Source organism: Lepisosteus oculatus, chromosome 10, assembly GCF_040954835.1.
Source record: "Lepisosteus oculatus isolate fLepOcu1 chromosome 10, fLepOcu1.hap2, whole genome shotgun sequence".
NCBI lineage: Eukaryota > Metazoa > Chordata > Actinopteri > Semionotiformes > Lepisosteidae > Lepisosteus > Lepisosteus oculatus.
Genome location: NC_090705.1, coordinates 14990911 through 15004228, shown reverse-complemented (window position 1 = coordinate 15004228; position 13318 = coordinate 14990911). Strand labels below are relative to the sequence as shown.

General features: G+C 35.3%; 1 protein-coding gene across 1 annotated transcript in view; it reads right to left on the bottom strand.

The window, feature by feature from the left end:
• LOC102695281 (A disintegrin and metalloproteinase with thrombospondin motifs 16) overlaps positions 1–6907 on the bottom strand; it is an 81566-nt gene extending 74659 nt beyond the window's left edge. Inside the window, exons 1-3 of the mRNA XM_006635930.3 lie at positions 6274–6907; positions 6052–6163; positions 470–795 (exon numbers count right to left, since the gene is read on the bottom strand). Coding sequence (XP_006635993.2) covers positions 470–795; positions 6052–6163; positions 6274–6363 — 528 coding nt within the window. The 5' untranslated portion in view covers positions 6364–6907. The remainder of the gene's footprint in view (positions 1–469; positions 796–6051; positions 6164–6273) is intronic.
• Positions 6908–13318: the final 6411 nt, after the last annotated feature.

The following is a 13318-nucleotide window of genomic DNA, read 5'->3' as shown; positions in this document are numbered from 1 at the left end:
ATACTGCTGAAGTCTTGGTCAGGCATCTAGAGTACGTGCTTCATGTGAAAAATGTGCTATAAAGATATTTAATTTTGGGGTACTAAAACATAGGGAGATCTTATCGCTCTCGTACATATTAATGTTCAGCCATATTATTTTTTATTAAACTACTTTTTTATATGATACCATTTTTGAACTACAGCCTTGCATACAGTAAATAAACAAGTTATACCATTTTAATTATCAGAACTAGGAAACCTAAAAAATACCAAAGCTTTTATTGATACTAAGCACTTAGAAATGTTTACAAACCCTATTTCTTTAACAAATGGATAAACTTTAGGATCTTTTGCTCAGTAGGTAAAATGTCAGCACACAGCATGCCTACAGTTTTTGGGATCCTCAAAATTAAATGTTTGAACTTACCAAAGTATTGTGGATGTGTATTCTCAATTATATTTAAGGTGCTTTTACCAGATTTACTCACCATGCCGTTACATGTAGAAAGTGCTACTGAAGAGTTGGTATTTGATCTTAATGACCCCTGATAAAAGCAAAGGTCCCCTTGCTGATATGTCTCCAGAACTGTAGTGCCATTTTTCCCCAGGGTTTGTATTATAAAACCAGGTGCTAACAGGCCACCTGAAGACTGGAGTTCCAAATGAAAGTCTTGCCCGAAGCCATGGAGTCTGAAGTGAACAGTTTCTTCCACCCAGCTCCCAGCCGATCGCTTCCTTCTGTGGTGGTGGGCAACTTCATGTGAAATATACTTCCCATTGTGATCTACTTCATATGGAGATACAACTTCATATTCTGTGGATAGTGAGGAACATTCAATTAGATTACATATATAATTTGTGTTAAACAGTGTTAAAAACACAACTGGGCATAGCATGTAGGTCAGTGACAAACAACTGATTTACACACCTTTAGCATACACTAATTGTGACATGACACAATTTCTTATAAATGAGGACAAATGCCAGTCTCAGTTTGCTAAGATTCTGTACAACTCATTTTTTAAAGAAGGAGTATCTAATTCAGAATCCAATTCTATCACATATATTTAAGATGTATGTCTTAAGTTCCAAATCTAATTTCATTTATAGTTTTCACATTTAAAATGTTCATTTAAAGCACTTTGTTTCCCTTTATACAGTACACCAACTGATTTGTAATAGACTGGAACTGCCAATTGTGATCCAAACCAGCTTTTAAAACCCCAACATCTTCACAGGAGTGACAAAGATAAAATATCACCTTTCACAACAGTGCATTCTCAAATCTTTTGATTCTTTTCAAAGAGGAAGCAGGGAATACAAGAAGCAGAGTTAGCAACAGAGGTTGATGGGTGGAAGAAGATGAGAAGCCCTCAAGTGACTTCACTCACCCAACCACAACAGCACTGTATCTAATGGAGGTGAACATCCTGACCACAGTTGTCACATGGTATAAAGGTTCGAAAGGTTTATCTTCACAAAACCTAATTATGATTACAAAATACTCATACGTGACATACAGGGGAAGTAATGATAGGTACAGTATATACAGTTGCAAGAAAAAGTTTGTGAACCCTTTGGAATTACCTATATTTCTGCATTCATTACTCACAAAAATGTGGTCTGATCTTCAACTAAGTCACAATAATAGACAAACACAATCTGCTTAAACTAATAACAGATAAACAATTGTACTTCTTCTTGTCAATATTGAACACATCGTTTAAACATTCACAGTCCGGGCTGGAAAAAGTATGTGAAACTCTAGGCTAATGACTTCTCCAAAAGCTAATTGGAGGCAGGTGTTCAAATCAATCAGATGTGATTGGAGGTGTGGATATATATACAGTATGTATACAACTGTATATATATATACACTAAATAATTTCTAAAGGAAACTCAATCAACTAAACAGCCCTAAAACCTGACCTTAAGAGATCTCAAATACTAAATACTATGGTTTAAGTTGCTATATTTCATGGGAGACACTAAATATACTGTCTGTATGGGAGACTTAAAGATTATGTAGCACTGCACAGAAAAGTAAAGGTGTTAACCTCCGTCCCATATTCAAGTATCAAAAGGTGGAAAAGAAACTCATAATCCAGGTTAAAGTCTGCTTAATGCCTTACACTCTTATCTTTCACATGTTTGTTTAGCTGGCACTTTGTTGTAAAGCACTTTGGGTTCCATATTATCTTCTAAGATAATCTTCTAAGGTTCTAACAGCTTGACCAATATTTTATAAGTAGCACTATTGCAATCTTAATTAAAACCTCTCTGTGACTAATAAAATATTTTCACTAGTCAGCCCTAAATTATACACTTTGTGTTTTTGTACAAACTCCATGCATGTATGGAGCATATACAGTAAGTACCATAACCCCTGATTTAAGTTTTAAAAGCTGAGTGGCAGATCCACACACATTTTGTGCATGTGAGAGAGCATGACTCAGTACTGTCTTGGATTTTTATATAATAACAAAAAATAAATGAGGCAATTGTTAAATAAAAAAAAGACATGAAACATGCTTTGAAAAACTTGAAAACGGGAAAAATCAACTTCATATTGCTCAGCTAAGGAACAAAGTGAAGTCTGCTACTTGGCAATGTCAAAAGACACTGTGTCATGGTCCCTATAGGTATGCACTGCATATTCAAATTATGTCATGTCAGTAACCTTTTATGAATGCTTCTAAAATGAAACAGTCTTCAAAAAGTAACAGAACTTAGGTGGCAGTACCTGCGATATCCCACAATATTGAGAATAAATATTCAAAATATTGGACTAAGGATCGTATCAGATGAATCCTTAATGCCTAGATGTCCCTCCTCTTCAGTAACTAAAGAAGACTACAGTACCTTACTCAAGGCCCAGATGTAACAGGTAATGCTGTAACCAGGTGGATGCTGCACATTGGTGGTGGTGGAGGGGAGTCCCCTTTACCTGTAAAGCGCTTTGAGTGGAGTGTCCAGAAAAAGCGCTATATAAGTGTAAGCAATTATTATTATTAATGACCTTACTCAAGGCCCAGATGTAACAGGTAAAATGTCGTGATGGACATGACATATGGTAGACAAATGTGATAGACATGTGGGGAAATCTTTCACATGTATAGGGGAAGATGGAGTTCCATTTCATCCAGGAAAAAAGCTTAAAAACTGTTAACTATAAACGCTGACCTTCTGTCCAAAAAGTGATTGAAGACAATACCTGAACAAAAATAATCAATGGTTTTATGATCAGGATGCTACTAAATTCATAAGATGGACAAGCAAGTGAAGTCATTCTACTGAAGACATTTGTGAAAAGCTACAGACACTCAGCCCATGCACTGCAAACCAATATTACACACAGCTATTTAGGAATTGGTCTGGATTCTGTCACATTTATACATACAGTACAGTAATTAATGTGGTGAACTGGTTTCATCAAAGGTTCATTTGGTCTTGAGGCAGCACATGTTAAGTGAATAGTCAAAAAATATGTTCATGACTATATTTTTTCAAATTAAAATATGTTCTGTATATAAATGTAAAACACTACCAGCTACTTAAAATAATAAAGACTGTCAAGCAAAAACAGACTCTCATCAACCTCACTTTTGAGTTACATGAACAAAACAAGAAATGTTGTTGTCTATTCACAGTTATGCATCTAATATTAGACAATACAGTCAGCTCTTCATACTATAAGTGTATCAATAAACTAAATTCATTCAATTAGATGAACATGTGTAATTACGGGTATAAGTCTGAACATTAAAATACCTGGCAATAATGTTGAGTTGTTTTCATTTTCTGATTCACACTGAATTTGTACTTTGAAGTTATATGTCCTCTGCATTATAGGAGTATTAAATATCACAATTATCAACCAATAACTATGTATGACCATATGATTGCACACACCATGCCTTCAATTTAACCACAGTAAGCCAGTAAGTAATCAGTAAGAATATTTGGTTAATGTGGGTTAAGCACTTGAAACCAAACCACATCTAGCTTGGAAGAAAAATGGAAAAAAATACAATTGTTTGTTTAAGCACCATAGAAGAATCTTGAGGAATTAATCTCAAACTTCAAACTGGTTAAATAGCTATAAATTCCATAAGCTGCCTTTAGTAACTCTCAACAGGTAACCAGCTAATGGCTTACAAAAACTCATGTGATTCATTATTTCAAGGATTCACCTCATCTGAATGGGGTTTCTACCGAAAAAGAGGTTAGTTCTAAGACTTAAGAGTGATGGCATGTCCTTAAGGAATCATAAAAAGATTAGCATTGATAACACTGTCACATTAGCAAAAGGTTGAACCTTTCAAATGTTTCTTTGACAAAAATAAAAATGCATATGTATTCTTAGCTTGAACAGATATTGTTATTGCAACTAAATATTCCACTTTATATGTTTACAATAAGCACACTCATTCAATCCTAGAAAGCTATGAACAGTGTGATACAAAGGCACCTGGAAACAGGTGGTACTAATTTTGTATTTTCCTGTTTTCAAAGATAAACCATTCAAGAAGATTATGGAATACAACAGCAAAAGTTAAATTTATAATATACTGTATCAAATGGTTCTAAAAGAACGTCATGATCCAAAATTATACATTTTTACTTGTCCAGTAACATTTGTTACCACAATTATAACAAGAAAATGTATATACTGAATGGGAAAACAGCCACCCCACCTACGCATAAATGCCCCTTTGCCATTTTGGTTGCACATACTACAAACAGTAGCTATCCACACACATTGTCTAACAGATTCTTCCATTTTTAGGTTATGTGGGAGCTGGAGCCTATTCCAGAAAGCAACAGGTGCAAAGCAGGGCAGGTACATTGAATGGGATGCCAGTCTATTGCAGGGCAGACACAAACATAGACCCCCACACAATCACACCTACAGTAGGGCCAGTTTTAACCCACCAGCACGTCTTTGGACTGTAGGCAGAAAGAAGATCACTTGAATGAATTCCACGGGAACTCGGGAGAACATACAAACTCCACACAGATAGTACCCCAGGACAAGAAGTGAACCCAGAGCCCAAGTGCTGCAGGACAGCAATGCTAACCACTGTGCCACAGTGCCACCTGTACATGGCAATGTCTCTTTGAATATCTCAGCATGGTACTCAACAGTCCATTAGCTCATACTCATGCTGTTCTTTGCAGCAAGAAGAAAAACTACTGTAAAGCACTGTAAATAATTTGGAATTGCCTCTTAGCGGCTTTCTAGTTTAATACAAATCAATTTGACAGATTAAATAACTTCATTACAATATGAACATGTCAGATAGAATGGAGAAGCATTAGGAGAAAAAAAAGCAGTAAACGACGATGTAACAAATACATATGATATGTGATGTTCATGCAGGAAAGAAAGAAAAAACATGAATGTCAGATTATGATCAAATTAGCTCTCTGTCCTTTTCACCTTTTATTACATAAAATACTTGAAATAATGCTTGTGCAAAACCATTTTTATGTACTGTAATAAACAGACTCTAGTTTACAAAAATAGATACATAGAAAACAAAATTATCAGGATTTAAATATTTTATGGTTTGTCCACTCGTCCATTAATCCAGTAAAAGGGCACCCCCTAGCGCATGACCAATTTACATGGCTGATTCAAAGGGGAAAACTTTTCGTTACCCATACAGTATATTACCCATATAAAGCTCTTACGGCAGGTTTTATACAAAAATCGTCGTTATTTAAGCAAAAAGATAATTATAATAGGGACTGAACCTAAATAAGTGTAGTAGAATTTATTATGCACTTAAATAAACATATACCTTTTCGTAATTGCTTTTAACCCCATGTAATAATTTTAGATAACCTGATCTATTTCGGCCCGGAATTAACAAGCTCGTCTGTACTTTTGCCAAGTGCTAAATGCGTGCCGGTTCTCACTAGATTGAACTATATGATACCGGGCAGTTAGTTTTAAAAAGCACATCGGTAACTTCAAGGTAATACGATGTAACTGTAAAATAATGTAAATGTAATACATCTTGTCATCATCAGAAACATCCCTGACGCGATGATCACTACTCACCTGTGGTCTGCAGCAGCTCCAACGATTCTAGAAGAGCAGATATCCTTGGGGTATCTTTACTGTTTCCATTTGCAGATAACTCCGATTTACTATCAGCACCCTGTTGTATACTCTAGGGGAAAAAATCCAGCATGTAAAATATTCATCTAAACGGAGAGGTTGCGTTTTTGCTGCTTATACAATATAACGGGATTTGAAAATGTATAGCCAGGCAGAACTTACCGTATGAAGTTTTAAAATAAAAATAATCTGAACTATAAGAAATGATGCTCTCAGACTCGTTGCCTTTGCCAGAATTTGCAAGAGAGCCATTTCTCTTGAGCAGTCCGTTTCATTCAAATTCTGTTCAAGCAACCACGGTAGTTTTGCCACGGCAATTTAAGGAAACATACCCAAATGCAAGCTTGGCAGGGGAAAAGGAAACATCAGGAGTTAATGTTTCAGGTACGGTACTCTTTCAAAGCATGTAATGTCACTTCCAGTCTGGCATCATTGGAGCAAACCGTTTTACTGTTTCTAGTTTCGGTTATAACAGAAGCGCCTTTCTGTGAGTGAGTCAAGAGAGCCTGACAGTCTTTTCCAGGTAATTTTCGTTGTTTCCAGAAATGTTTTTTTTTTTATATCCAAGAATCGGATTGTCTTACTTCATTTTTTTCTCCTTAGGTTTATAATTTTCCTAACCCTTCAACTTCCCAATCATTTATATTACCGCACATGCTTCTAACACCGTATAATAGAACGTAAACATTGATTAATCCTCTGGTGTGGACTGTTAATTATTAATATCTGATTGCGCCGTTTACTTCTGGCCCATGCAAACTTGTATTTCTCTTCTGGAGTTTACCGCACTGTCTAATCTCGCGTCCTGCAGGCTTTCGAAGTAGGACTGCTCCACTCAACCAATCAACAGCTGCATCACCTGTATCAGAGCTATCTGGGAGGCGTTAACATGTGAAGCTATAGTTGACTTCACAGGCTATTCAGAAGTGTATTGCTTTCCCGTAACCCTTTCGAGTACGGTGTCTTTTCTACAGTTATGTTCAAAAATCAAATGTTTTGCAATAAGCTTGATTACTGTAAATTGTCAATCTAAATTACTGCATAAAACATTTCATAAAATACGGAAAGGGTTGTCTATATTGCATGTACAGTAATAGCGGCTTGTAAAATGGTCTACTGGCACATCATAAATCCATGTTTTCTAATTTCTTTAGCTTGGGTATTATAGCAGTGTATTTAAATGAGCATGACATTACATTTTTTTTATTAAGTGAATCTAATAATGCTTTCCTGCTATGGACGTTCCCTTTTTCAGCATAGGAAAATGAGATCGGGTCTGCAGATTAAGCACCTGTTGGCTCCCTCTCGTGGTTACTATTCCATCCACAGACTATGTATTATAATGCAACTGTGACTAAAATGAATAAATACAGAAAATAAAAAAAAAAATTGTCGTGTGCTAATCATACAGTATCTAGAATTGAAATATAGGAGCATAAGAAAGAGATAAACCCCTGCGGTCCATGTGGGTCCTAATGCCCCAGTATAGTGACGGGGACACTATACTGTAAACAGGCGCCGTCCTTCGGATGAGACGTAAAACCGAGGTCCTGACTCTCTGTGGTCATTAAAAATCCCAGGGCGCTTCTCGAAAAGAGTAGGGGTGTAACCCCGGTGTCCTGGCCAAATTTCCAATTGGCCCTTACTAATCATGGCCTCCTAATAATCCCCCTCTGTGAATTGGCTACATTCCTCTGCTCTCCTCCCCACTGATAGCTGATGTGTGGTGAGCGTTCTGGCGCACTATGGTTGCCGTCGCATCATCCAGGTGGATGCTGCACATTGGTGGTGGTGGAGGGGAGTCCCCATTACCTGTAAAGCGCTTTGAGTGGAGTGTCCAGAAAAATGCTATATGAGTGTAAGCAATTATTATTATTATTATTATTATTATTATTATTATTATTATTATTATTATAAACAAAAAGAGGCCATCTGCTCTTTTGCTTGCTAGAAACGTTTTGCTCCAATACTCAGGGTCCTTCTTATGGAATGACACTGTATCAGGTCCAAAGCATGCTTACATAATTTTTTAATTTGCAATAAATAGATGGTAGATGATTCAACAATGGTTTGAAATAAAAAAAGATGTGCAGGTATGCAATGTACAGTGTAGTGTGGTGAACTACCAAGTACATTTCTTAAGATGTATTGATTTTGATGCATACTTTTCCTTGTTATGATCTTTAGTCTAGCTGTTAGTAACCCACATGTCCTTGAATTGGATATTTTGGATCATTTGGCCATTTATTTTTATTTTGAGGTTTTGGTATATACTCGCATAAGAATATTATACTGGTTTACAGTATTAGATCTATTAATTCCGATTTTTTTCCCCGACCTTGGATTAATTTTCCTGCTAGTGACCGTCAGTCTCCTACACTGCACTTTACAGTTCCACCCTTGATGGCATTTTAGATTTCTTAGATGACATATTTAGATATAAGGAACAAGTAATAGGTTTATTCCATGCTGAAAAAAAGAAGAAAGAGAACACAACGTTTCGGCCGTGGAGCCTTCTTCAGGTGTGTTAAATTAGTTTAACTAATTTAACTAATTAAACTCTTTCTTCTTTTTTTCAGCATGGAATAAACCTATTACTTGTTCCTTTGCAGCCTACGCATGCTGACGCAGCTACCCACCTGAACATATTTAGATATATTTGACCTTAAGCTACTGTAGTCCTCACCTTGTCCTAAAAGTAGATAAAATTAAACTAATTTGACATATAATACACACAAGTTTAACTTTGTCATTATATATTTTTTTAATTAGCCCGTATTCAACATCTTTGTGTGGAAAAAGTAAGTTCACCCTGAGTTTTACCATCTCAGTTAAGAAGATAAGTAAAATCAGGGGAACCTAAACATGTGCCAATGATTAGTTGATCATCAGGAAGTGGTTTCCACCTATATAAAATCAGAAACTTTGTACGTTTGGTAAGTTTGGTCTCAAGAACTCAGGTTTGTGGTAAAAGATTATGCCCAGATCAAAAGAAATCTGAGACAGAATTGTTGCTTATCAGTCTATATGACGTCCATCATTCCACATTAAGAAAGATCATATATACTGTAAATGGAGAAAATTCAAGACCGGGGCCAATCTAGCTAGAAGCAGCTAGAAGTCTCAAAGCAGCCCAAGGTTATGTCCCTGGATCTACAGGCCTCTTCCTCTGTAGTATACAGTATGTCAGAGTGCATGAGTCCACCATCAGGAAAAGATTGAATAAGAGTGGCTTTCATTGAAGGATGAACAGGAGGAAACTCCTGTTCTCCAAGACGAACATTGCTGCATTGCTTTTACCTGCAAAGCAGCACTTGAGAATGAAAAACAAGACTTGAATAAATCTGCTCTGAACAGATGAGTCAAAAGTGGAGCTGTTTGGGCATAATGCGAAACATCATGTTTGGCAGAAATCAAACACTGCCTTTGACCAGAAGAACCTTATATCAACTATTAAGCGCCATCTGTCTGACAGCTAAACCTGAATTGAAAGTGGATCATGCAACAGGACAATGATCCAAAACTCACAAGCAAATCTATGACAGAATAGCTTAAAAACAAAGAAATTTGGGATTTTGGAATGGCCAAATCAAAGTCCTGACCTAAACCCTATAGAAATGCTGTGGTAGGAACTAAAAAGAACTACAGTAAGCATACAGGTAAGCCCTCCAACATCTCAGAAGCAGTATTGTCAAGAAGAGTGGGCCCAAATTCCTCCCAGGTGAGTTGATCAGACTTTCACAGGAATCATAAGGTGTACTTTTCCATCACATCTGACAAATAGACACTACTTCACTCTTGAAATTTAAAGTTTATGTTTTTTAATTATGTTAGCTACTGTGATATCTGCTATAAGAGTCCTCCCTCACACAATGATGTCTGCACATAATAGTTTTCTGAAATACAATTTTGCAACTGCAATATAAAAAACAAGGTACTCACATTTGTGAAACAGTTATTACATATAAAATCAATTAAAACATTATGCATTCAAAAAGCATAACTTGACAATGTAACACTAAGCCTATTTGCTGTACTGGCATTAAGACATACATTGCAAAGCTTCATACTGTATGTTCAGGATTTTTTCATCCTTTTTATTCTACATTTACTGGGAGTTTGTCGTGCAATGCTAAATGATAATGACAATGGCTAACAGTACTTCTAGCTGCAGGAGTCTTGCAGAAGCCAAATGATAAAGCAGAAGTGAAGAAAATAGTGAAGTGTGTTACAATAATGCAATGTGGTAAACTTAAAAATATCAAAAAAAGAAAACAACTTTGCTGCTGTGCAAAAGTTTTAGACATTCTGTATTGTTAGTTTTAGACATTCTGTATTGTTCTGCTCTTTTCATTCAGGTTTTCCTTTTTTTGTACACAAACATACATAAATGATGTTATTTTACTGAATTTAACAATTTCAAGTGAACAGTTTATAATGGTGTGTATTTCGTAGTGCCAAAAGAAATAATCTTTTTTTTTTGATACCATTAGTAAATGTGAGGCGTAATCGTTGACAACACATCATACTAGCTGTTCATATACTATACAGGTATAATTTACCTTGAGGTTTAACCATGTTTTCCAAAATTCTAATGAATGTGAATTAAAAATTGCAAAATGAAAAGCTGGGTTTCTTCTCTATCAAACTAAGCTGTATTGATATCAGTCAAAGATATTATACTCTATGCATAAATCATTAAAGGAGAGTGAGTGAATCCTTAATGCCCATGACATGTACAGTATGTTATAACCATGTACAAATTGCATGGCAGTCTATAATGTACAATGAAGTAACACTGCCAGTAAAACTAGCAATATACAGTACAGTAAATATCACTTAAGAATCATCAAGTCACCCAAGTGTAACATTTCAATATAATGGCTTTATTGATGTCTCCCATATGATAACTGTTACTTAATACATTTATCTGAAGTCAAGATTAATTTAGGAAATAAACATCTTATCAACCTTACATTATCTATAAAATACAAATACTAAAATTGTTAGCATTCGAGCCAGAATCAAATGTCTTAACTCCTTTTAGATTATTTTGAATACTCAGCGTAACATTATGCCTTGTAAAATCTAGGGATTTATTATTTTTCCATCTGTATTTATCTTTAAGCCTTTTAAGTTGCTTTGTCACTTTTATAGCCATTAATAATTGCTCAAATTCAGTATAAGATGGCTCAATTTATATAAGTGACCATTTTATCACTAAAAATCAATCCAGATGATTCTTACAGAGGAGGCCGTCAGTGCTGGTGTTGTACCATGTGAGATAAAATAGCATCATGGCGTGATGATAAGTTATAGTATCTGGTACAGTGATAGAACTTTGGACCAAAAACATTCATTTAGGCAGTCAAGCACTTTAAAGTGTCCAACTGTAATGCATCTCTTTTTAAAGTTCTGTTCTGCTTTTATGGGAAAGAGCAAATATAATGTATTTTAAAATATGACTTTAATCTATCTGCATATACCACTAATTATGCATGGGATTGACCATACAGTTACTAAGTAAGTACAATAATTCAGATTTAAAAATACCACATGAGGACGTTTGTGATGCATATTTCCACTTTTGGAGGTAAATACACCTATGTCCATAGAAATATATAGCGTGTGAAGTTTGTGATTTGAAAGTCAAGTGAAATCCTGTCATTTGAAATGGAAAAATATTCTATTAAAATAAAGCTCTGCTCGGTAGAATGAAAACATTACTTTTTGTAATACTTGAAAATTCACAAGAGATGTTGAACCTCGTGCACTCCATTGTAAACTGACATTTTTGGAAATTGATTTTCTTTACATAGCTGGCACACTTGCAAAGATCCAGTAGAGATTATGTCTTGCTTTAGTATGTGGAATGTTGAACACCTGTGGGATGTTCAGTCTTGGTGCAGACAGCCCTTTCAGACACTTGGTGCTATTCCAGCTTCCTGGCTTTCACTGCCAGTTTTGGATTTATCCATTGATGAACTTGATTAAGAGAGCTCCTGACATCTGCCTGTAATCAAGGGATTCCCCAACCATTTCACTTTTAAACTTCAGCTGCCATATTTCTTAACCTCTTAACAGCAGCCATGCCAAGGTCTTTTGGCTATATGAATGAACACAAGCTCTACAGACGGTACCCTTGACAGAATGTACTATTTTTGCTTCATTTATGTACCGTTTTACTAGTGTTCATTCAATATTGTTAAACAACTGTATCAGAATTTTTTTTTTGTTTAAGAGTATGCTTGCTGTTCCAGTTTTGTTCCATAAAAGTCAAACTTTCATTTCATTTTTTATGAAAATTGTGTATGTAAAGGGAATTAATAGTTATCTCTTTTATGAGAATAGATTTAAGAATAAATTGTGCTTTTGTTACCGAGTTTTACAATTTAGCTGTATTATAATTATGTTAACAGACAAAATGTGGATATAGCATTGCAAAGTAAGACAATCTGTGTATGACATTCCTCCCCTCTAAATGAGTCTGAAAATATATCAAGTACCAATTCTATTAGAATTCTGCCAGGGGATGAGCTGGAAGTTATACATTGATTTATATCTGTACAAGCTCCAAAACCATTACCTGTATCAGTTTTTAAAACTTTGGAATGCTTGGCAGTAAGGCTTGCCTCTTATTCGTCTCTTGCAATTCATTTTTATACAAACAACCCAAGAAAAAAATCTGTGTTAACAGCTTTGGTTTTTTTTTGTCATTCCTGGTGCCGGATTTCATACAGTAAGAACTGTAATTTTAGAAAATGCCATTACTCAAATTAACTCTCAAATACTGTTCTTTTTAGGAAGTTGTTTTGCTTTGTATTTACTCAGCATATGAATATGCCCACTCATTACAAAAGACACATACTGTACTATTCTGTGTTATTTTCTTTATTCTTAAATCCAGGTAAGAACAGTATTCTAGAAGAGTATACAGTACAATCCAATGCAATTATTTTTCTCAGGTTTAATTTTTCTATCACAAACTGACAACATCAGTTGGAATTAACATCTGAGAATAATTTACATACTCTTAAGATTATTGCATCTGTCACTTTCTGGAAGTTATGTAGTTTCTCCTCTGTGTTTATTTGCAATGATCACTAAAATGAAAACACCATATCTTTCTTAGATCTGTGATTATTCTCACTGCCCAGCTGTGTTCAAATGTTGCAATTCTCTTTCTCATTGTCACACTTATCCATGA